At 56.6% G+C, this 24468-nt stretch overlaps 1 protein-coding gene across 2 annotated transcripts in view; it reads left to right on the top strand.

The window, feature by feature from the left end:
- Nucleotides 1–24468, top strand: part of NECTIN1 (nectin cell adhesion molecule 1) — a 98820-nt gene that overhangs the window by 31331 nt on the left and 43021 nt on the right. For both annotated transcript variants that reach the window (XM_037841734.1, XM_037841733.1), the window contains exons 2-5: nt 20650–21000; nt 21564–21866; nt 22239–22356; nt 23916–24067. In XM_037841734.1, coding sequence (XP_037697662.1) covers nt 20650–21000; nt 21564–21866; nt 22239–22356; nt 23916–24067 — 924 coding nt within the window. The remainder of the gene's footprint in view (nt 1–20649; nt 21001–21563; nt 21867–22238; nt 22357–23915; nt 24068–24468) is intronic.

Raw genomic sequence — 24468 nt, 5'->3', positions numbered from 1 at the left:
GCTGATTTTTAGGGAAAGGTAATTGACCTGCTTGAGACCTGGGTGAAGCTTTGAGGTTGTCGCCTTCTGCAGTTGGGCACAGAACAGCTTAGAGAATCCAGGCAAATGGGAGTAGCCTTGGCTTTGGGGCAGGGCTTGGAGCCCAATTTGGAGTGCTGGCAATGGCCCTGCTCCCGCCCTGATGGATGGTCCTCGTCGTTGGCTCTATCCATGACCCTGAAATACCTACGTACCAGCTGCCACCTCCTGAGCAATTCTTCCATTTCAGGTACTTTGGTTAACCATGTATATTCATTACTTTATCTAATTGAATCCTTGCAGCAACTTTCTGATAAAATATTAAGTCTGTCTTATGGATGAGAAAACTGAGGCTCACAGGCACCAGGCAGCTTGCCAGAGAGTGGAATTGCCAGCAGCGGGTCTGTCTGCCACCCAGGCTCCCTCCCCACCCCCACTGTTCTCTCCTTAAGGGGAGGAACTGCCTGAGCTCCAGCCCTGGTACCTGATCCGACAGGCCCAACCACACCGTGGGACAGAGCACACTTTGAATGCAGCAAGAGGAACTGAGGACAGACATCAGAAAGAACTTCTCTGCCAGCAAATAGTGTAGGACATTTTAGTAGTTTTCCAGGGGAAATGCTAGACGCTCCTACCATGAAGACCTTGAAAGAAGGGGAAGAGGTTTATTTAGTCGCCCAGGTGGAGTTGTTTGGGTTAAACCTTTCCAGAGGGCAGAGGGAAGTATATGACAGCCCCTCTCCCCAACTCTGGCCACCTAGCCAGAGCGTCCAGTCTGGGCTCTGCCTTCCCAAGAACATACCTTTACTGACTGAGTCCACTTGGGAGCCTGTGCCAGTGGGGTTCCTGGGGAGGGCCTGTGCCTGTACAGCTGTGGGCCCCAGCTACCCTGAGAGCTCAGCCACTCCGAAACCCCCAGCTTTTGCTCCCTTTTCCCTCCCTGCCCCCAGGAAGGAACCGGGAGAAGACCCTGGCTGAGCAGGCACCGATGCCCACCTTGTCCTCCAGAGAAACCCACCCCATTCTCTTCATCAAACCTGTTGAGAACCCACAAGGTGCAAGCCTGTGAGTTTGGCACCGCCTGCCTAGAAAGCAGGAATCTGCTCTTAGGAGAGGGTTCTAATTGAGCCGGCAGAAAAACTGATCAGTCTCATCCTGAATGAGCACAATGCATAGGAGACGGCTCAAATTCTGGCTCCACCAACTCCTAGCTTTGCATCTTGACAAATTTCTCAACTACTGGGCCTCAGTTTCCTCCTCCATAAAATGGGAATATCAGTACTTGCTCCAGAAGATGGAAGTGAAAATGATAATAAGATCCCGAAAGGAAAATGCTTTGCAGCACCTGGTTCATAGAAGGGGTTCAGGTGTTCAACCAATACTGGTGGAAATGAAGTATCTTGCTGGTAGAATTTTGGGAGGCAGAAAGCACAAAAACTGTCCACCAGTATTTATTTTTAGGGATGAGGAAGCTTACAAAGGAGGGGGGCTGAGACTTGTAAAAACTTAGGCACACACTCAATCTGTCGAAACGCTTTGAAGATGAAAAGTTGCTGTGAAATACCAACCTTTCGGATGAGACCAGGGCTGGCGCAAAGATGAAGAGGCACAGCAGGGCAGATTGTGTAAAATAAAATGCACATTTTTAATTGCTTGAGTTCACATCTCATAAAAGAAAAAAAAAATAATAAGACACCAGCCCTTCCCAGCACCCCCCTCTCCTTCTCTGCCATGAGTCAAGAACCAGTTCCCACCAGTCTTTCTTGGGTTCAAAGAGTCTCCCCACCCCGATCCTCACCCCACCCCCCCACCCCCCACCGCCACTGTGGGCGAGAGGCCATCCCCGAGCAGTCTGGGCATGGCTGCTCCCCGGGCCAGCTTCTGCCCGCTGCGGTGGGCAGAGCCCAGAGCTGGCACGCCTGATGGGTGGCAGGGAAGGGGCTGCAAGGTGAAGGGTGCTCTCCCACCCCTGCCCACCAGGCCTCCTGTTGACATTAGCTCATGGTCGCGGTGAAGTGGCATGGTTATTCTCAACCATGACCAGGCCTCAGTGCAGTTGCAGAGTCTTCCCTGGAGGGTGAAAGCCAGATGCTGCTTCTCCCCTTGCCCCTATCTGCAGCCAGCAGCCCTGCTTCCTGAGACCTGTCTGAGCCTGTAACCTGGGAGGCGGGGTTGGGGGGGCCTTGCACCTAAGATCCGCCAAGCAAACACTGCTGCATTCCCACCCCGAGAACCTACCCCTTCCCTGCTTCCTGCCTGCCCCAGTCCGCATGTCCTATGAGATGGGACAGATACCCCCTCCCACTCTGCCAACCCCCCACATTCCCCCTGCCTGCCCCTTTCTCTGCCCCCACCACCCAGCCCTGACTCACTGGCCTCACTTCCCACTCAGAGCGGTGTCTCTGGGACATGTCAGGACAGGGCGGCTGGGTTCTGGTCCTACGGGCTCCAATTCTGCCCGCTCGCTCGGTGGAGGTGGGGCAGGTGAGGAGCATTGGCTCTGACCTGCTTCTTCTGGCTTCCCTCCCTCCTTCTCCTCCTCCCCACCCCAAGGAGGGGGGCTGGGGTTGAACTGAGCACCCCCCGATGCCACTGAAGACAAGAGGCCCAGCCCGGGCTGCTGGGGGCAGGGGGTGGCTGTCAGGGCCTCTGCCTTCCAAAGGCTTTCCCAGAAGCCTTCACTCAGCCAGGGGCTGTTTCGTCCCAGTCCCCCTTCCTCGTCGCTTTTGGGATCAGGAGATTAAAAAGGTCAAAAGACTTCGATTCTCTCCCTGGCTCCTCAATTAATTTATTGGTGTGACCTGGGGTAAGTCACCTCACCTTTCTGGGTTTTGATTTCAGCATCTGCAAAGTGGATAACACCTTCCTCTTGCCCATCCCAGAATCTGGGATTAGCAAGGAAAATGGAGCCGGGGACAGAGAGTTCCAGGGGAGGAGCTTGGCAGGCTAGACTGGATAGCAAGGGAAGGGGGTTCTCCCACCTCCCACTGGAGCCTCGAAATGAAGGCAACCCCCAAACATGTGGCCTTTCAGCCTTTCTCTTATAGAATCCTTCCTTTTTACAAATAATGATGGCATTCGCCAGGGAGTCTGATCCACTTTCCAAGAAGCCTATGGGGTCGCACGGTCCCCAGTCTGCTCTCTGAGATTTGACTCTCTCGCGGTTCATTGGGCAAACAAACACGGGGTGAGCACTCACGGTGCACCCGGCACTGGATGGATAGGGGGCGTCAGAGATGAGCGTCCCCATTCCTGGCAGGGCCAAGCACTGAGCTCAATGTGAGAGCTTTTGGGGCTAGTTGCTGTGGGAGCTCCAGGACACAGCAGGTGGTGGTGGCGGAGCTGAGCATTGGGTGGGTGGTTTTCCTGCAAAGGAGAAGGGGGCAGGGTTTTCCATGGGGGACAGTCCCCAGAAGCCATGGCCACTGTGAAGAGTGGAGACAGGAGAGGAAGCTGGGCAAATGGGCCGTGCACGTTGTGAAGACCTGGTAAGGAGCTTAGGTGGACCCCATGGCAGTGGAGAGTCTCCGGGGGACTATAAGTTAGAATGACCAGATGTGATTTGTGTTCAGATCCACTCACTAGCAGTGCAACTTGGACAAATCACTTCACCAGCCTGAGCCTCAGTTTCCTAGTAGGACTTATCTTATGGGGTTTTTACGGGATAAAATGAGATGCAAAGCTCACATAATACCTATTAGACAGTGAGTGCTCAATAAAGTTTAGCTAATTTTAGTGTCATTACAACCATTATTCCAGATAAGAACCAGGGAGCCTGGACTCGCAGTGGTGCTGCAGTGAGTACAGGGAGAACGGGAGCCATATTCTAGAAATCTGGAGGAAGGGGAGTCAGGTGACTGATGTGACCGGAGTGGGGGTGAGAGAGCAGCTGGAGAGGGAGGAGTCCAGCCTGGGTGTGCAGAGGGTGGGATACCCAGCAGGGAGGTGCAGCCTAGGCCACCCCCGATGGCCAGGCCTGTCCCACCCCTTCTCTCCCAGTCCTCCTCACAGACTCCCCCAGCCCCAGAATAGTGCAAAACCTGCAGGCCACCAGAAAGTTCTAGAAGCAAATGTCCCTCCTGCCACGCCCTTCCCCATCACTAGAAGCTGAGGCCAGTGGGTCTGAGCCAAGCAGCAAAGATGTGAAGCTTGGGAGCCTTAAGACATGGCCTCATCCAGCCCCCTCCTCTGTAGCAAATAGGACAAAGGCCCAGAGAGGAGGAAGATCTGTCACCAGAGGTGGTGGAGAGATGGTGGCCTGTCCAGTAGGACATGGGCCGTCAACTGCCGCCCACTGGCTCTCTGCACTTGGCTGCCTCCCCAATTTAATGGGCTATTTGCCTATCATCTGATCCAGAGGTAAGGGCCTTTGTAACCACAACAAGAGAAACTGCCCACGGATGTCATATGGGCCTGGGTCTGGCTGATAACTGTCCCCAGGCGCTTTCTTGACCATTGTCACATCACTGACCCATGGCAGGATAACGTCACCTTTTCCACCCTGTTCTTCTAAGGGCCCCACGGTGCCATCTCTTTCCCCAGATTTCCACCAACTTTCTGTGCAACCCTGGAGAGGCTGCTTTTCTCTACAACTCAGTTTTCTCATCTCTGAAATGGGGAGCTTAGCCCAGCAGGTCTCCACCTCAGGGGCTGCGCACGGAGGGGTTCTCACACCCCGTCTCTCCCTGCGTCCCTGGAGTTCTCTGTCCCTTTGACAGTCTTTTCTATTCACACACAAAATTCACCCACAACATTTCAGTTTTCTAATCGAATCATTAATTACCCCAGTAATTAAGTCCAATTAGCAGTTGTAGGGGCCTTTCTGAGAGAGGCCCCATTAGCCAGGGTGAAAATGAATGGGAACGAGTGAGCAAGAAAACCCACCCTTTCCCAGCATTAAAAATGAAAGTGGGAGACAGCATTGCAAAGCAGAGGGCCCCAGTTAATGCTGGGGCCTCGCTTATTAAGCTAATTGGACATGCTCTCCCGGCAGCCCGACCCTGGAGCCGGCTGGCATCGGGTGCTGGCCGGGGAGGGGTCCAAGCCCCCTGCTCCCCTCGGGGCTGAGCCGGGCCTCACTATGCCCTTCCCGGCCTCCGGGTCCCCTGCTCAGGGGGGGTGAAGAGCCACCGCCGATATCTCATTAGCACCTGCTGCCAATTCCCTGAGCTTCAGGGCAGCTCCTGACCCAGACTGGGAAGGGCTGGGGAGGAGGGTGCAGTGCATATGCCAGATGAGAAGAACATGGATGGAAAATGAGAAGGACAAGAATAGCAGAACCTTACATTTCTGGGGCCTTGGGGAAGGACAGAGGTGGGCAGCCACCCCCCCTCTCTGGGATGGAGGCCAATGTGGGGCTCACACCGGCCCGGCTTGGGGTGCTTGATAATCGATGGCCAATGCTAACCCTTTACCATTTCCAGAAGTGCTTCTGTGTCTTTTTAGATCTCACTGCCTCTCAGCCCAGGAGGCAATGATGATCAGCTTTTCACAGGTGGAAAACCCAGGTCTGCAAAGACAAAGTGACTTAGGCCAGAACCACAGCCCGCAAGTGGCAGAGTTTGGACTGGAAGTCAAGTCTCAACTCCTGGATGAGGAGGGAAAGGGAGCAGGGGGGCAAGGAGGTTTTGTGTGGCCTGTCCAACATGACCCAGGCCTCTGGCCACCGCTCTCTGGCTCTCTCCGCCTGGCTGCCTCCCGATTTGATGAGCTGTTTGCTTGTCTACTGACCCAAAGGGAAGGGCTGGGACATCCCTTTGCAGCGGGGGTTGCCCTGGGGCTCGGCTGCAGTGGGGGACCCAGACCCAAGGATGAGAGGCAGAGAGGGGATGGGGTCTGCCCACCCTGCAAAGAACCCTCACCGACCCCAAGGCCAGGACTGCCAACAGCCAACGGGATCTGCATTCCTTCTGCACCTGCACCCACAATTCTGGGGCTCAGGAGCTGCCAGCCACTCATCTCCCTGGGACAAGGGGAGAGGCGGCTATGGGGCAGTGGGGTGCTCTGATGGAGGGCGTGGACTGTGGAGCCCACTGCCAAGACTGGATTCATTTGTCGCCAACCACGTGACCTCGGGCACTTCACTGCCCTCCTCTGAGATGGGATCGTGGTGGCCGCAGCGTGGAGTGAGTTAGTACATGTAAGCATCCAGGCCAGGCCTGGCATAGACCATGCACTCTGCACATTACCCTTCCTCTTACCCATTAGCCAGGCCTGGCAGGGAGTGTGATCCTTTTGTACTTTCTTTCCTAGGAGGGAGGGGAGCATCAGAGACCCCCCGGCTTCTGCCGCTGAGGGAATGAGCCCAATTTTGGGGCAGTGGCAGGCGGCAGGTCCCACCCTTCCCGGACTTGGCAGAACACGAGGTCCACCTCCCCCAGCCCCTGTCCCTGCCACCAGCCTCTCCTGGGCTTTCAGGGGCTGCTCTGGTCAGGGGGGGTGGACCGGGCAAGGAGGGCATGGGAACAGGAAGGGAGCAGAGGGAAAGGTGGGGAAGCAGGTGGCCACCGAGGCTGGGGTGCATCTCCGCAGCCGGGTGCCATGCCCACTGCCTACGTGCTGTCTCCCTCCGTCAGGCTGGATGAGCAGCAGGTCCTGGCATGTCAGCCCCTATCCAGTGACTCCTGAAACCCCAACAAGTCTGAGCTGGAAGTGAGGCTGGGCGAGGCTCCTGCTCCACTCACATTGGGCAGAGGGGGTGGGGAGGAGGGGAGAGACCCTACTCTCGAAACTCTGACACCGCTGGTGACGGGAAAGCTGGGAGAGAGTGGGCAGGGTTGGCAGAAGTGGCTGGGGCTTGGGATTTTAGCCTCCTGCTTCTCAGATACCCCCCACCCCATATGTCCCCCCACACACACACACCCCCGATGGGACGGAAGAGGATGGCTGACACAGAGGCGGGTACATGCACCTCTCAGCATTTTGCCAAGATGGGGCTGAAGATTTCAGTCCTGTTGAGAAAGGGGAAGGAAAGGAAGATGCCAAGCCAGGTGCTGGGAGAGAAGGAGGCCAGGCAAGAGGGCTCCCAGAAGACCCTGCAGAGCCCTCCCCTGGGGCTGTGAAGGGCTGGGACTGTGACATCATTTGATCATAGGATCTCACCTCATCCTCACACCCCAACCAACCGAGCAGGCTGGACATGCATCAGCCCATTTTGCAGAGGACAAGGCTGAGTTTCAGAAGGTCATGGCACTTGGTGGTGGTTCCCGCTGCTGGCAAGTGCTCTGACACTGAAATTGGAACCCAGCACTAACTGGAAGCCCCCTGGGCACTGGTGAGAGGGGCAGTGAGATGGAGCATGGGAAGCACTGTGCCCCCCAGGCAGGCAACAAGCCCCCCCCCACCCCAACGTGGCAGGAGGCCTTCGGGCTCCACCACCCTCTTCCTCTCTCTGCAACACCCTATCAGGACCCTTTGGAGACCCCACTTTCTCTTCCCACCCCAAGTGTGGGGGTACCATCAGGTAGAAGGAAAACTGTGAGCTGTGACTTTTTTCTTTCTGGGGTGCCACAGAGCTGAGGCTGAGTTTAGATCCGGGATCCCCAGGAATTGTGATCAGGGCTGTTACTGAAGCGATGACCATGTTCAGAGTTTGCCTCATTCTGTGGTGAAACCTGAAAGCGCTTGCACCAGGGGTAGGGCCATGGACTGGGTCCTCGTTGGGATCTACACTGGTGTGGCCAAATACAGTGTTAGTGCCAAGACCTGGGCTGGAGCTGGTTTAGGGTTTACATGGGTGGTTGGGGAGGATGTTTTTTCGGGGTTAACATTGGGGAGAGTGAGTTGGGCTATAATCAGAGAGACTGGGTGAGTTTGGGGGACCCAGCACCAATTGAAGGCCGTTGCTTATACTTCAAGGGGAAATGCTCATTTTCACTTGAACCTCGGACTGGGAGACAGTTGGGGTTGAGTGTGTAGCTGACCCAGAGAATGGGTTGAGGGTGACGGTATGAAAAATAGGTGGGTTCTGAGTGTGATGGAGGGGGCCCAGGGGCCACTGGCATTGGGCATGGCTGTGGGGCCACCCCAGGGTGGTTACAGACCTTGCTGGAGCCCATGTCCTCTGCTTCCCAATGGGACAAGCTGAGCTGGACCCTTCTCACCATGTGCTGGGTGTTCTGGGCTTCGTGGGTCTGGGGGAGCTTGGCTGGCTGCGTGGTGTTCCTGGGAGGCCATTCCCTGCCCAGTGCCCTGGCAGAAAGGTTGTGCAGCTGACAGTGGGCATCAGGCTGGGTGACCCCTCTGCTCACTGTCAGGAGTGTGGGGGCAGCCACAGTTTGCTGGAACTCCCCAGGGCTACAGCACCAGATAGCCACCAGCATCCCCTCTTGGGCATCCGGCAGCTTCTCCGTTGGAACTGGGTCTCCGGAGAGGAATGTTCTGGCTTTGGCTGAACTCCTGGGAGACAGACTAATGCTGAACTATGGTTCCTGTTGATCCTCTCCCTCCTTCCTGCCTCAGTCTAAGAGCCACCTCTGCCACCTCTCAGGACGCATTCACCCCCATCCTCTACCAAGACCCTCCCTCCCTTTCCCCTCACCGCCTCCAGGGAGCCTCCTCTGTTGCATGCTGTGCTGCAGTCCACCCCAAGTCCCACTCCAATGCTCCCCAGACTTAAGCCTGAATTCCTAACACTCACTTTCTATGGGGTATCGGGGGGGCCCTCTCCTCTGTAGGGTTCAGGCTCCTTCACCAGCTGAGGGAACACAAGAACCAAGGTTTTTGCCTCCTCTTCTCCACCCCAACAGTCCTGACATGCTGGATCCTGGTCCACTTCCAACTCCCCTGCTGGGGACCCTTCAGGGGAGGCTATGGAGGCTGCATTAGCTGAGGAAGGTGAATCAAAGAGAAAAATCAACCCCAAGCCTTTGCCAGGTCTCTGTTTGCTGCCTCCTCTTCTAATCTGCTCCCAAGACCCTGCTCATTAGTGCAGTGCTGCCAGGAGGACCCTCCAGCTAAAGTCCCTGAACCAGGAGCAGAGCCCAGGGGATGGCGAGGAAACGGCCCTGGCCCAGGATGGATGGACAGGGGAGGGCTGACCTGCTAGAGTTAGGGTCTGGGTTGAGCCAAATGAGGAGGAGCTGTGCAGGGAGAGGCTCCTGACATCACTGCCCCCTTCCGTGCACTGCGTGGGGACAGGGACAGGGAGGCCCCCTCTGCAGGCCCCAGCAGCCTGTCCCAATGCCTCCTGCAGAAAGTGCAGAGAGGGGCAGAGCAGAGCCCACCCTGGCCCTGCATGCTGGGAGCTAATCCTTTAACTATGAAAACCTTCAGCCAGAAGACCCAGCCCCTTCCCACCCTGCCCGGGAAAATCATGCCTAATCTGATCACAGGGTCACTCATTTGGTCTCAACCCGTGAGGCCCACCCAGAAATGAAATAGCAGGTTTGGTGCCTGCAGATGGAGGATGCTTTGGGGGGGTAACGTTGGGGTGGGTCCAGCAAGTTGGGGTGTTACCACTAAGGCTGGTATTATCCTAGAGACTGGGTGAGTTAGGAGGGTCCAGCCACAGTTGAACAAAGGATTACTGCTTATATTTGGAATACATTCCTTCTTAAGCTGCTTGAAGCAATTAGAAGGGAAGAACATGGCTTGGAGCCAGAAGTTTGGGGTCACCACTGAGCTATGGCTACAAAGCATTGCCCTAGAAGTCACCACGTTTTAGCATTAGGAACCAGGGAGTCATGGTCTTCCTGGGGGGGAGGGGGGCTCATGCCCACCTGCCTGCTCCCCAGCCCAGGAGTCACCCAGAGGCCCCTGGAGCTGCACCCACAGGGAGAGATGAGCTCTTCACCCTGCTGCCATACTGGGATATTTGAGCAAGGCCTTCTGAGCCGTGATGTGACATTCTTCTCATTGCCCCTTCAGCAGTGGCACCCCAACCCATACCCTGAGGCCTGGACGGTCACTCCCACCCTGGCCCTGGCATCTCTCTGGGCAGAAAGAAGTCTGACCACAAAGCCTTGCCCAGGAGCAAGCCTCAGGGACAGGAGGTTGTGGGGCAGGAGGCAGCACTCCTCCAGGGAGGCACCTGGGGTGGACAGAGGCTCCAGGAGCAGCAGGTGCCAGCCCGGGGTGGGACGCAAGCTTGGAGGGTGGTGTGCACGAGTCGGGACCGCAGGGTCAGGACAACCTGCATGTCTGCGAGTCGGGCACACCTGAGTTGAGAGGGAAGCCGGAGCCGAGCCAGGCTCAGGGTTGAGAAGAGCAAACGGCAAAACTTAATGACTTTAATATGAAAGAGTTTGCCACTAATTAAGCCCAAACACTCCACTAACGCAGAGAACACATGTTGTGGATTTCACTTAAGCAGGAACCAAATGAAGTGAAAATCCTTCTGAAATGATAGCAGTTTACCAGGCGAAGGAAGACGCTGCCTGGCCTCGTTTTTGCTCTTAGGAAAACAGCCCAGCCCCCTGGCCCCGGCAACACTTCTGCTGCGCCTGTCTCCCTGACTGCATCCCTTCTGCATCCTCTTCCATCCTCTGCAGACACACAAGCTGTGCTGTTATCCATGTTCTGTGAGCAAATGACAGTCAGATCCAAACTTTCCAGAAGATCTTAGTCCCTCCACTTGTCTTCCCCAAGTACACACCTCATTGGCCCTCCTCCCATCGAGCCTTAGGACAATCCCCCCAGATAGGAAGGTCTGCACCCTGCTCTCACCCACTTCTGGGCCCTCCATCCTGGGAGAGACTAGGGCAACACCCTGCCCTGCTCCCACCCCCCACCTCCCTTGTACCCAGCTTACCCAGGTCGGTTCTGCTCACCCATCACACTCTCCATCATCAGCCCTGCCTGAGTTTTACCCTTACCCTCTAGGGCCAGTGATTCTCAACCAGGGATGATTTTGCAACCATCCCAGCGCATTTGGTGATGTCTGGAGACATTTTTGGTTGTCACAACTAGCGGGGAGGGTGCTACTGACATCTAATGGGGAAAGGCTGGGGTGCCACTAAACACCCCACAATGCACGAGACAGTCCCCTCAACAGAGAATTATCCGGCCCCGTGCATCCTTCATGCCAAGGTTGAGAAACCCTCTAGGAAAGTGGCCTTATCCCAGCAGTGACTTGCTCAGGATCTCATAGCAGGTTGGCAGTGCCAGCACAGAAACCAGCTGCCCTGTGTCCTAGCCACGTCCTTTCCCTGCACTGTAACAATCACAATCACACAGCCACACACACTTCCTGTGTGTGCCAAGTACTGTGTGAGAGGCCAACCCAAGGAGATAGTACTACTGTTATCCCCCATTTTATACTTGGGGAAACTGAGGCACAGGGCTATTGATGCAACTTGCTCACCGTCACCCAGCTAATAAGTGGCAGAGCTGAGATGTAGACCCAAGGTTGTCTGGAGTCAAAGTCGGTCCTCATGGGCTAATTACTTTTACATCCCCACCCCATAGCACTTGTGACCCCTTCCCTGTCTTGCCTCCCACCCAACCCTGAGAGCCCCCTCACCATCTTCCCTCCCTTCCCTGGAGGTAGGAACCGTGTACATCCTGCCTGTCCCCCGTCTTGGTGCAAGGCAGTTCAGGAGGCCCCCCGCCCAGCCAGGTAGACCAGCAGCACGGAGCCCAGTTTGTCAATATTGAGCTTTTACAAACTGCTCCTTGAGGGGCGTGAGGAATCTTCCCTCTGCTTTCTTGGCAGCCCCCTGCCTTCCCTCATCCCCCCACAAGCCTTCTGAAGAGGCTGCTTTCCCCACTCCCCAAAAGGTAGCACTGAAAATGCACATTCGCTCCGGGAAACCCAGGTTGCGAAGTCTGCCGCAAGAGAGCGAGACAGCAAGACAGCATTGCTAGCTGCGGCGCGGAGAGCGTGGGCCTCGTCTGCAGAGGACAGGCGGGTCCAGGTCCGAGGGGCCTCGGAAGGCCAGGAGAGGAGACAGCCAGCTGTGTTCTGGCTGATGTAGAGCTGGACATCCTGCAGGTTTTGCAGGGCTCCAAGATTGGGAGCAGGGCCTCGGGGCAGCAGCTTGCTGGGGTGAGGGTGAGAAAAAGATTCTTCACCTTGTGGCCTGGAGTGAGGAAGGAAGGGGGCTGGGTGCGAGGAGAGAGAAGGAATGGAGAAGTGGCAACTGGGAAGCAAGCAGAGGACACTGGGCCGGGTCTCAGGCAGCCCCACACCCTGTTCAGGTCTGGGCAGCAGCCTGTCTTCAGTCAAGGCCGTGTGTCCTTCCACAGGCGCTGCCCCTTCGCTGATGTGAAAGTTCCAGGAAATGGCAGTCAGGCCTGAAAAATGGCTCACCCTGGCCCAGGCCCCGGCTGGCTCATGGCCTTTTCCACCAGCCACTTGGGGCTCCCTGGGCCTGCCGACATTTTAGCCTTTCCCCTGGAGGAGAAATACAGTGACAGAAGCTTGCACAGTTTCTGCGGCCCACAGTATGCAACACACCCATCCTGTGGGGTGAGGCACCAGAAGCCTTCCCTTCAAAAGCTAAGGCAATTCGGGAAGGGTAAAGAGGACTTGGGCAGGTAACTGGGGTGTCCATTTTTACTGGAGGGAATAACATGGCAGGGAATTGAGAGTGGGGTTCAATGTGGTAGGAGGGGAGAGAGAGGCAGGACAGGAGGTGGCCAGAGGCTGGTGCTGTGGGGATGAAGCGCAGACCCTAAAGACTTTGGACTTGACCCGGAGGGCTCCACAAAGCCAGCGGAGGATTTTAGGTAGAGAGTGATTTGCATTTTAGAAAGGTCATCCTACCTACTGAGTGGTCAGTGAGGGCCACTCTAGACCTGGAGGACGCTGCAGTCGATTAGGTGGGAGATGATGGCGGTCTGACAGGGACTTGGGAGAAGGTGGGGGGATGACAGGGAGGGTGGGTGCTAAGGTTCAAAGGAAAGGGCTTGGAATTTGCTTAACCGGAGTGCAGAATCCCAGCCCAGGAGTGTAAAGAAAATAAGGAAGTGAGACTCTGCTGGGGGCAGGGGGTGGGTGTTGTTGATAAGGGGGTGAGGGGAGGCTTAGGAGGAGTTTGGATTGGGGCCAATGGGGATGGGGAACAAAGATGGATTCAAAAGCTAGTTAGGAGTTAGAATCAGCCAGACTCAGTGTGGCTGGAGGAGAACACTGTGTGCCCAGGGGATCCTGGGTCTTCCTGCAAGGCAGAGAAGCAGGTGCCCCCGTCCCACAAGATCCAACATCCAACTCCCTGCCACCCAAAACACACACATTTCGCTTAATCTGGGAGGCCTTCCTGGAGGAGCTGAGTAGTATGCAAAGGTAGAGCAGATCCAGTGAGGGTGCCAAGCAGAGATAAAGCTGGACAGGTGATGTCCAAAGTGCAATCCTCAGGCCATCAAGTCCAACACTCTCATTTTACAGAAAAGGAAACTGAGGCCAGAGAAGGGAACTGCCCTACCCAAGGCCAAGCAGAAAAATAGTGACCAAGCACTGGGGACTAGAACCCACCTCTCCCCACTGCCAGAGGCACCCTTCCCACCACCTGACCGGAGCAGAGACAGCAGGTTCAGAGGACCAAGAGGCGGGGGACCCTGCAGCTAGGGGAGGGCCAGAGAGGGGCCTGGCCAGGAGAGAAGCTCCATGTTCCTGGGGCACCTGAGGGGGTGTCAGGGGCTGGCTCATGGGCTGCTCTACCTGGCCTCAGGGATGGACAACTGGCATGCCACAGGGCAAAAATGCACTCCCTGATTCATCCATGTCCCCCAACTTGTCCTTCTGGGCTTCAGAGAGCCAAGGGACTTGCCAGAGCCCCGCCGCCACCACCCCAGGGCTTCCACGTCATCTGGGAGCACAGGGCCAGCCCAGCCTGTCTGCAAGATCCTGAGCTCCAGCTCCTTCTCCTTCTCCTTTCCCAGGCTGCCGCGCCCCCTCCTCTCCCACGCACTCGCACCCAGCTCGCCTGCCCAAGGCTTCAGGCGCCAGCCCCACAGCCCATCATTAGCCAGCTCTGTATGGGAAGTTGAGGTGGGAAGGAAGGGGCGTCAGCCAAGAAGAAAACATCGGCAGTTTCTGTGACCCCAAGTGAGGGGCGGAGGTGTCTGGCCTCAGGATAGTAGCAATTAGCCCCTGACTGTGGGACCGTGGGATGCTATCACTTCTGCTGGCAGGGTGCGTGTGGAGGGCGCCTGAGGCCCCAGGACAAATGGAGTTGTCCCAGCAGGCGCTGCCCCCAGAGCAGATCCCCAGAGCCCACCTCCCACCAGCCAGAGGGGCTGGAGAGATGCCTCCAAGCCCCCTGCTGTGCCCCAGCCCCAGGGGGATGCCCTGGATCAGCTAGTGCCTCTCAGTTCCCCCAGGAGCCCTCTGACCCAGGATGGTCAGGACCCCGTCCTGGGTGTGGAGGGGAGTCTGAGGCAGGAGATGCAGCCTTGGCACTTAGGGATCTCCTGGGGGATGGGGGAACAAGACAGGACATGTTCAAAGGACTTCAGTGAGAGCCCTGCCCATGTGGGTTCAAGCTGGCCAAGTGGTCGGGCCCTTGTGACGCTGACTGGCAAAGGCCTCCGAGGTCCCTGCTGATCTCACCTTCTTTCTTGCCATCCTCTCTGCCAGGTAGACCTGGCCTTGGCCTCTTAAAGTGAGGAGCCAGCCAGCCCTGGGAGTTGGCAACTGGGGAAGTGGCCGGGCTCAGGGGAGGAAGGACCTTTAGGTCACAGTGCTGACTCAGCAGGGTTTCGGCAGGAGGCCACCCCCTCCCCACCCCCGCCCCAGGTGGTGAGTCATTCCCACTTACCACCAGGCTGGTTTCTCACCGGACGTCCTGTTCCTTTCTGCCAGTTCCTGAAGCATCCCTGGAAAGCCCTAGAGAAGGATCCTGAAGGATGTTGGTTTCAGAAAAGCCCTTATTGGGGAGTCCAGTGTCCCCCACCCCCACATAAATACTCCCTGATGTTCTTCTAGTTTCTTCCAGACCAGGCCCCCTGCTTCAGCTCACCCAAATGAGGGCACCCAGGCCGTCTCAGGAAGGGTTGGCACAGCCGGGACAGAGGAAAAGGTGGTCCATGCCACGGAGGCAGGAGGTACCCCTAAACCCCTTCTGTCTCTGGATGCACACTTTCACACGCACGCACGCGCGCGCGCACACACACACACACACACACACACACACACACACACACACACACACACATTGCACAGTCCCAGGCTGCTGGGCTAGGGAGAGAGGGGTCTGGAGTTGACAAAGGCAGGAAGAGAAACTGCTCAAGGTGGGTATGAGGGGAACAGATTGTCCCCCACAGTCTGTGCCACACCCCACTGCGTGGGAACCTGTGGCAGTGGCTGGCAGATTAGCTCCATGGCAGGCAGGGCCTGGGGAGCAGGTTTGTCTGCCACAACTGAGGAGCCTTTGTGTTTTGTTGCTGAGCTCAGGCTTTTGAAGGTCCATGACGTCTCCAGGGGGCTGGCCTGACGCCTGCCTTGCAGGCTCAGCACTTCTGGGAACCCAGGCAGCCCAAACCGCCCAACCTGAGTCCACGTGGGGAAACTGAGGCCCTTGAGTGCAAGCCCCAGAGGCCTGGGTCCCAGAGCCTGGAGCCTGGAGATCTTAGGGTACAGGGAGAATAGAGGCAGTGCTTGAGGTCAGGAAAAGAGACTCATTTCTTTTGAGGCCCCTGGGATGCCCGAACCCTCTGCTGAGGGCACAAGTGCCCACCAAAGTCTCCACCCTCCCCTTCCCCGCCTCTCTGGCTCCTTCCCACTCTTCACAGAGCAGCCTCCTGCAAGCCCCTCCACCAGCCCCCAGCCACTCTCCCTGGAGACAGACTGGGTTACAAGGGCACTGAGCAGTCACCGCACCCCAGCTGGGGCTCTATCCCTGGCCCCCAGCCCTTCAAGCCTCCCGCACACCAAGCCCAGTGCCAGGCGGCCTGCAGGAGCTGCTGCCACCGGCTTGTCACTGGTTTCTGGAGGGACACCACCCAGATCAAGGCCCTGGGGAGTTACATTGAGAACCTGATTCTGTTTCTGTTTTGGGAGCCTGGTGGGAAGAGTGCTGGCTGGGTGCTGCTGCTGCTCTGTGTCCCTGGACAAGTGACTGAGCCGCTCTGGACCCTGGGCTCCTCCTCTGTCAGATGACAACTGCCTGGTCCACTGGGCTCCAGGATGCCACCATGGTAGTGGTCCCAGTTCTCACGGCTGGGACAGCCTCTGCTTCTCATGGAAGAGGGAGCCTGCGGGGAAGGAGACGGTGCCGCTTGTGGGCCAACTCCAGCTGGCTGGGGAAACAGAGTCAGCAGGGCACTCTCCAAGCACCACGCCAGGCCTGCTCCAGCCCTCTCCCACAGGGGGCTTGCAATCTGTCAGGAGACAGGAGGGAACCCTCAATGGAAACAGATTCGATGCACGTGCCAGGACTCAGAAAATGAAGGGGTCCAGATGAATGTCACATGCTGTTGAAGTCAGGGTATGAATAGAGATGTCCAGTAAGTAGGGGTAAAGAGTCAGGAAGGGCTTCCTGGAAGAGGCTTCCAGGTGCTCAATTAATATGTGTCAAATGAAGTTCTGGGAAGGGAGACCTATGGCTTCATAGATGAGAGATGATGATGATGATGATGATGATGATGATGATGATGATAGCAACTACATTTATTGAGCACTTCATTTGTGCCAAGTACTGCTCTCAAAGTTTGTATGTAGTCCTTGAATCCTCACAACAATTTTATGGGGTAGGTATTATGATGATGATCCCCATTTTACAGACATGCAACCTCAGTGCAAACTAAGAGACAGAGAGGGTGAGCCATTTGCCCAAGGTTGTACAGCCGGTATGTGGCAGAGCTGAATGCAAAGCCCTGTCTTAGCAGCAGCCCCATTAGCCTGCCCAAAGGCAGTAGTGGTGGAGGGTGGTAAAGGTGGTGAGGGGACAGCCCCTCAGAGGGTGAGGGGAGCTCGGGCAATGTGGGCGAGGCACAGGCGTCAGCCTTCAGGTTAACAGGATAGGAGTGGGAGCCCAGACCCAGAAGAGGGGCGTGCAGACGGGCTACATCTGCCCCCGGGAGCCTCCCTTCCAGCTGGCGCCTCCAGGGTTCCTGCTCCCCATCCAGCCCCTTCTTTCCCTTTGCAATGGTAAGCCCTGCCCCTCACCCCCTCCCCAGCTCTGCCATTCTGACCCTGCAACTGGGGCATCAGCACCCCTCCCTAAAAGCCTCCCAACCTGCCCTCTGCAGACAAAGGGACATTTTCCCCCAGCCTGCATCCTTGGACCACACCAGAAGCTTGCCCTTGCCAGTCTTCCCAGCCCCTCCCAAGTTCCAGAACTCTGAGATTCCCTATCCTTAGTGACCCCCAAGCCCCAGGCCCCAAGAGCTCCTCTTTGCCCCACCTCCCCTGGCCACCTCCCCTGACCTGCTGTGGGCAGAGAGGCAAACAACAAGAATGAGTCTGGGCCCGCTCCTTAGAGGCCTCCACCCCACCGCCCATCACAGGGGCAAAAAGGGTGGGGCCAGGGAGCACTGCACTGTGCAAAGTGAGAAGGGGCTGCCAGCCCCCACTAGGGTTTCTCTGGGAGAGCATGAGGAGGGCAGCCTCAACCCCAGATAGATACGGGGTGAGGAGGAGGGGGCCTATGGGGAGCCTCAGCCTCTTGCAGCTGGGAAAAGCACCCTCCCCACCCCACACCCAGGGTGCTGTCAGCGAAGGATGAGGTCACCGCTGAAGATGTGAATGAAGTTCAGCCTGTGCGCTGGGCACTGAGCCCTGCCTGTCCCCACACCTGTGGAGGATGAGAGCAGGGAACAGGGGTCCCAGCGGGCTTGGTGGGCCACATCCCATGGCAAGCCCCACTGTGCCCTGGCCCCAATCCCAAAAACAGCTCCTGGGTGCCCACACCCCTTCCCCCACCCCACTCTCACCTGTGGCCCAAGTCCTCCCAACTGGTTTTTCCTGTTCCTGGTTCTGTGTGGCGAAAGTTTCCCAATTATACCCCCATTATCTCAACCGCTGGGTGGCTGCCAGCAAGCTTGGTGAGTGGAGGCTGGGGGGGGGGGGAGCGGAGCACCCAGTTATCCTGCTGGGTGGGGCCTGGGGCTGTGCAACTTGCCAGCTGGACAGTCAGCAAGAGTACCAGGCTGTCTGGCCCACTGACCTCCTGATGGGACTGTCCCTGGGGCAGGGCCCCAGCCAGGGTGAGCTGCTGTTCAGGAAGAAGGGAGAAGGGACCATTGAGATTGGGAGGCAGGAAAATGAGGCCCAGGGTCCACGGCCAGCTAAAGGTGGAGCCAGGCTAGGGCCAGCCATCCGAACCCCTAGTGGTGCTTCTCCCATTGCACGCCACCAGCCCGGCTATGCTCTGCCTGGGAGGCATCAGGTATAGCTCTAGCTCCCAAGCACCTCACAGGCTGGCCAGGTGGGCAGCTGGAGGTGTTGGGTGAGCTGCCCCGGATGGGCCTTGATGAGGTGTAGAGAATGGGGGGAGTCTCAGGGACAGAGGTGGGAAGCTTGCAGAGATGGCAAGGGACTGGCGTGGCGGGGCCAGAGATCTGTTTATCCATCAGGCATTTCGTGGGTGCCTGCTGGCTGCTACGCCCAGGGGATAGCACAGAAACCTGCATCAGCCTGGCCGGAGCCCTCGTGAGGGAGGAGGGGGAGGAAAGCCACTGACCTTGCTGACCATGACTTTGGAGCCCTCCAAAGCCTGCCCTGTTTCTGTGTCTCTATCATGTAGAGAAGGCCTGCGTTTCCAGTCTTGAATCCCGGGCTCCCTTTGAGGTCATTTAGGCCATCCCCCTGCCTCTGGGTCCTTTCAGGGCCTGGCCTTATTGATATTATTGATTGTGCGCAAATAGTTGACTGAGTGAAGCAAGGCTGCGAGGACAGGAAGCGTGCAAGTCCATGACCAAGTACACAGCTCAAAGGGAGTTCGCAGAGCTCAGATATGAGCCCTGGCTGGGGGAGAGCTGGAGGACAGGGCCCGGGGCTGCAGCTGCCCCAAGTCCAGGGGACTGAGCCGAATTCAGGGCTAAGGAGGCTCAGGGCCCTGCAAGGGCAAACAAAAGACATTCTGGATGGGATAAGGCAGTCCGTGGGGAGCCTGGAGGGAATTTGTTCTTTCATTTGATGCCACCGATTCCCCCTCCTTCTGGCAAAGCTCTACTCTCTCTACACCTACTGTGTGCCCCTCACTGTGCTGGGCACTGGGAATACAGAGATGGGAGGGCACAGAGCCTGCCCTGCAGGGGCTGAGTTCATGGTCTAGAGAAGTCAGATGTGTGAACGGCCATGTTCCAAAGCAGAAAAGAGCCCAGTGTGGTGGCCAGGTTAATGCTGCCTGGGAGGATCCGGGAAGCTCCCAGAGGAGGGGCCCTCTGAGGGGGAAAGGGGTGGGGGCTTCTAGGCCAAAGGAACAGCGTGAGCCCAGAAGTTTCACCCCCACAGGCCCAAGGCTCCTTGGGGCCGGGACTGAAGTGTTCATTGATCTGACTCAAGTGCCTGGAACAGAGCCTGGAATAGAGTCAGCAAATGGGGGGAGGGGGGAAAGGAAGGAAGAGACAGGGAAACGTGACATGTGCTGCGGGGAGGGCTGGTCGGATGTGGTTGGGACACAGCATGTACAGAGGCACGTGGTCGAAAAGGCAGGACAAGGACATCCAACATCAAGTTACAGCCTGTCAACTTGATGGTGGAGGCCGAGCCCTGTGCAGCACCTCTTCTCCCTGCCTGGCTGGGTACCCCAGGGGCTGGGGACTCAGCTGGAGAAAGAGGTGGGGGTGACCATGACAACAGCCGCTGCGGGCCCCATGCCCCTGCACCCAGAGCCTCCTGCCCCCTGACACCCTTTGTCATCTGTTATGCCATGTGTTTCCCCGGGCAACCCTGGGAGGGAAAGAGGACTGGATTATCCACCCATTTATCAGATGAGGCAACCGAGGCCCAGCAAGGGAAAGCAGGTCCAGCTCCTGGGCTGGGGCTCTACTTGGAAAGCGGTGCCTTCAGCCCTCCTGGTAAAAAAATGAGGGTACGTTTACTGACATGGAGAGTTACAGTATATCGCTAAGTGAAAAAGTAGCTTTTTCATTTTTAATATGGACAAGTTACATTGGTCACTGCCTAGACATCCCTGAAGATTGAGAAAGTGTTTATATGAGAGGAAGGGGTAGCAACAGACAAGATAGGATGTAACAAAGGATTACAAATACCAAATCTGTATTTAAATACATTTGTTAGATGCTAAGGTATTAGAATAGCTAGAAGGAAATAATAGAAATGGTGGAACTGTAACCCATAACATTCTTAGAAATTTGCTCTGTAACTACTTGTTAAATCGTACTTTGAAGGTTATCACTGTTCTGAGCATATGTTATATTTCACAATAAAGAATGTAGAAAAAAAAGGAAGAAAAGTAGCTTATTGAGCGGTATATATAAATATATATATTTCTGATTTGGTTTAGAAGAAAAGTAGATGGTTATGTAAAAGAGAGGAAGTAAAAAAAGATATACCGTACAAGATCATCAGTGATGTTTCTGAGTGGTAGGTGTCATGGACTGTTGTCATTTTCTTCTCAGTATTTCTCAATATTGCCCAGAGTGCCTACACTTTTTATAACAAGTAATTATTAGTTTTATAACCAGAATAAAAAGAATAATGGCTGCTATAAAAGGAGAGGCAAGAGCCCAGGGCAGTGGGGGCTGTGCCTGTTGCTGCAGCCTGCCTCCCCCCCCCCCGAGCAGGTGCCCACGCCCAGGTGGTCCAGGTGAATGACTCCATGTACGGCTTCATCGGCACGGACGTGGTGCTGCACTGCAGCTTCGCCAACCCGCTGCCCGGCGTGAAGATCACCCAGGTCACGTGGCAGAAGGCCACCAATGGCTCCAAGCAGAACGTGGCCATCTACAACCCGGCCATGGGCGTCTCCGTGCTGGCCCCCTACCGGGAGCGCGTGGAGTTCCTGCGGCCCTCCTTCACCGACGGCACCATCCGCCTCTCCCACCTGGAGCTGGAGGATGAGGGGGTCTACATCTGCGAGTTTGCTACCTTCCCGACGGGCAACCGGGAGAGCCAACTCAACCTCACTGTGATGGGTAAGCCAGCCTGGACCCCGCCTTCTCTGCTTGTCCAGAGGGGGTCCACCCTGATCTCCTGACCTCTGTGGTCTGGGGGCATGGCCATCCCATGTGTGCCTTGCTGGCCCCAGACATCCTCCATTGGTAGGCACGGTCCCCATAGCTTCAGGCCCTTCCAGCCAGGCTGCCCCATAGCTCACTAGGGACAGGGGTGGGGGTTTTAGCTCTAGTCAGGCTGGGGCCACCAGGGGGTACTTTGTGGTGGCCAGGAAGCAAGTAGGGGTATCAGACACCGTGATAAGAAAAGGAACTGCAACAAATAATGGCTGGAGCGTGCCAAGGCTCCAAGAGGGACGAGGCTTGACAAAAGGGAAAACAAAAGCAAGAAGGACACAGGTTAGACTGGAAGAACCCCCAGTGAGAGTTTCTGGGAAGGGGCTTTGGCAAAGCTCAGCTGAGAGGCAGGGAGCTGGCCAACGAGACCTGGAAGGCAAGGTCTGGCGGGTGCTATCTTGTCCTGGGCCTGTACATCTTCGAGGAGTCGATAGAGCTGGACCCATGGCCCTCTCTGGTTCCTGCAGCCAAACCCACCAACTGGATAGAGGGCACCCAGGCAGTGCTTCGAGCCAAGAAGGGGCAGCAAGACAAGGTCCTGGTGGCCACCTGCACCTCGGCCAACGGGAAGCCCCCCAGTGTGGTATCCTGGGAGACGCGGCTAAAGGGTGAGGCGGAGTACCAGGAGATCCGGAACCCCAACGGCACAGTGACCGTCATCAGCCGGTACCGCCTGGTGCCCAGCCGGGAAGCCCACCGGCAGTCCCTGGCATGCATTGTCAACTACCACATGGACCGCTTCCGGGAGAGCCTCACCCTCAATGTGCAGTGTGAGCTGGGGCAGGGTGCAGCGGGCAGCCCCGGGGGTGGGAGCCCCTGCTGGCCTCTTCCTCGCCCCGTGGCACCCCACCCCTCCCCTGCCTTCCGTCTCTCATCTTCTCTGCTCCTTCCCCCTCCCCTCTTTCTCTGCCTTCCTCTCTTCAGCCGTGCTTTGTCCTACACTGTCCCCTTCCTTTCCTTGTTTTTTCTCTTCCTTTCTTGTTCTCCTTCCTGCTTCCACTCTGAGGTTTCATTCTCTCCACCGTCCCTCTTCCTGGTTCCATGTCACTCTCTCCTTCCGTCCCTTCCTCCTCTGAGTCTTCCCTCCCTAAGTCCTGCTCTCCTGCCCTCACCCCCTTCAAGCTTCATCCCTTGCCCCACAGACGAGCCCGAGGTGACCATCAAGGGGTTTGACGGTAACTGGTACCTGCAGCGGATGGACGTGAAGCTCACGTGCAAAGCTGACGCTAACCCCCCTGCCACCGAGTACCACTGGACCACGTGAGTGCCGGGGCTGGCTGGTCACCTTGGAAGATACTTCGCAGTGGGCAGGGGTGATGGGGGGCTGGGGGACCCCAGTCACCCTCCCTCCAGGAGCTCCAGCAGAGCCCAAGCCCGGGCTTCTCAGTGAGTCGGGGAGAGGGCATGGGAGACCCCATCCAAAACACCCCCATGTTTGTCACAACCAGGGAAGGGGACAAGCCATTCTGCCCGAGGGAGCCCCCCTCATGATCTCCCTCCCTTCCTATCTAATAAATAGCTCCCTAATAAAGAATTATTTTATCATTTTCCTTTGGTGATTCAGCCTGAGTCACTCCCATCCCAGCCCCCAGTATTTATTTTTATCAAGGTATCCCCAGGGAAGCTGGCTTTCTGGAGCATCCCAGATCTTCCTTTGTTCCTATTCCTTTTTTCCGGCACCCCCAGATTCTCAGGAAGGAGGCAGCCGTCAGCCCAGGATGCTCGTGGAGCGCTCAGCCCACATCCCATTCTCTCGTCCTTGTCGTCACGGTCTTTGGGCCCTCAGGGGGGTCCTGTCTCCCCTCAGCCAGCTCTGATGGCCTGGGCCACCGTTCTTCTCAGAAAAGAGCTGGTGGAGCACACAGAAAGCCCGGGATGTGGGGGAGCCACGAGGGCCATCCTGGGGGCCGGGAAATAGCTCGTAGAATAAGTTTAGGCTCTGTTTCTAGAATGTGTCTAGGCTCCTTGTCCAGGAAGTACAGGGCACTGGCATGCCCTGTCTATATGCTCTACTTCCTGGGACCAAGTAAGTGTCCAAAGACGCCGTGGGCAGGGCCTGCTTACCCATGTCAGCTGTGTGAACTGTGGGGCTGCTGGTTCAACAATGTCATAGGAAGAAGGGAGAAGGCCCCCTGTCCTCAGAACACCCTTCAAGTAGAAAAGTCCTGTGACACGCCGAGCAAGAACCTGGGATACTGAAATGTTAGGCAGCAATTCCTAAACGTGGGGCACATCCCAGTTATCTGAGTGGCTTATTAAAAACAGATTCCCAGGCCTTAGCCCCAAAGGTTACCTCAGTAGGCTGGGATCCAGGCATCTGCATTTCCAGCCAGCCCCCCAGGAGATTCTTACACAGCCAGCTCAGCATTTGCCCAAGGACCAACAACTAGGAACCGTGAGTAGCAGAAAGAACACTGATCCAGGAATCCAGAGATCTGGCTGGAGCTCCAGTTCCACCACTTACTGGCTGTGTCTCCTTGGCCTTGAACCTCAGGTTCCTCATCAGTTAAGTGGGACCAGTACCCACCTACCTGTCCTGCCTACATTTCCATTTTATGATGATCGAATGAGAAAATGCTAAATAATATAAAATACCAGGTGCAAGAGATTATCACTGTTATTATTTCCTTTGCTCCTTCCAAGACAGACCCAACCCATTAACTCTGCAAGGATTGGTGGGCTGGAAGCCACGTGGGTGACGTAGTGAAGGCTTCCCGGGGCTGGAGAACACGGGGACTCCCCTGAGGGAGCTGGCAGCACCAGTCCCAGGTGGAAGGGCAGAGGCAATAACCTTGTGTGGTGTCCCTCGATCCCTGCAGGCTGAATGGCTCCCTTCCTAAGGGCGTGGAGGCCCAGAACAGAACGCTCTTCTTCAGAGGCCCCATCAACTATAGCCTGGCAGGAACCTACATCTGCGAGGCCACCAATCCCATCGGTACCCGCTCAGGCCAGGTGGAGGTCAACGTCACAGGTAGGCAGCCACATCCTCCCCTGCCGCTTCCCATCCTGTGGCTCCTCCTCTGCCTGTGTCCCCACCTTTGGGTCATGTTGTTGCAGGAAGTTTGTGTCTTGTCTCCTACTTGTCAGGTTCTCCCTTGAGCTCAGGCCATTGGCAGGTCTTGCTTGGCTTTTCTCTTTTCCCTATTTAAGACTCAACGTGAGACAGGCAGGGTGACACCCAGTCAGAGAGGTGCATGAGGGAGGAAGTAGCTGCTGTTGACAGGAGTGCTGTTTGGGGATGGGGGTGGGGGTTAGGGCCTGCCCATGGATTCATCGACTGGAAGCACCCTGTGATGCTGGCTTGGGAGGTGTGGGTTTGCAAGCAGAGCTCATTTCCTCGAAGCTCCGTGCCTGCAGTTCTGGAAACCTGCA

This window comes from Choloepus didactylus, chromosome 6, assembly GCF_015220235.1.
Source record: "Choloepus didactylus isolate mChoDid1 chromosome 6, mChoDid1.pri, whole genome shotgun sequence".
Classification (NCBI taxonomy): Eukaryota; Metazoa; Chordata; class Mammalia; order Pilosa; family Megalonychidae; genus Choloepus; species Choloepus didactylus.
This window is presented reverse-complemented; position numbering and strand designations above follow the sequence as displayed.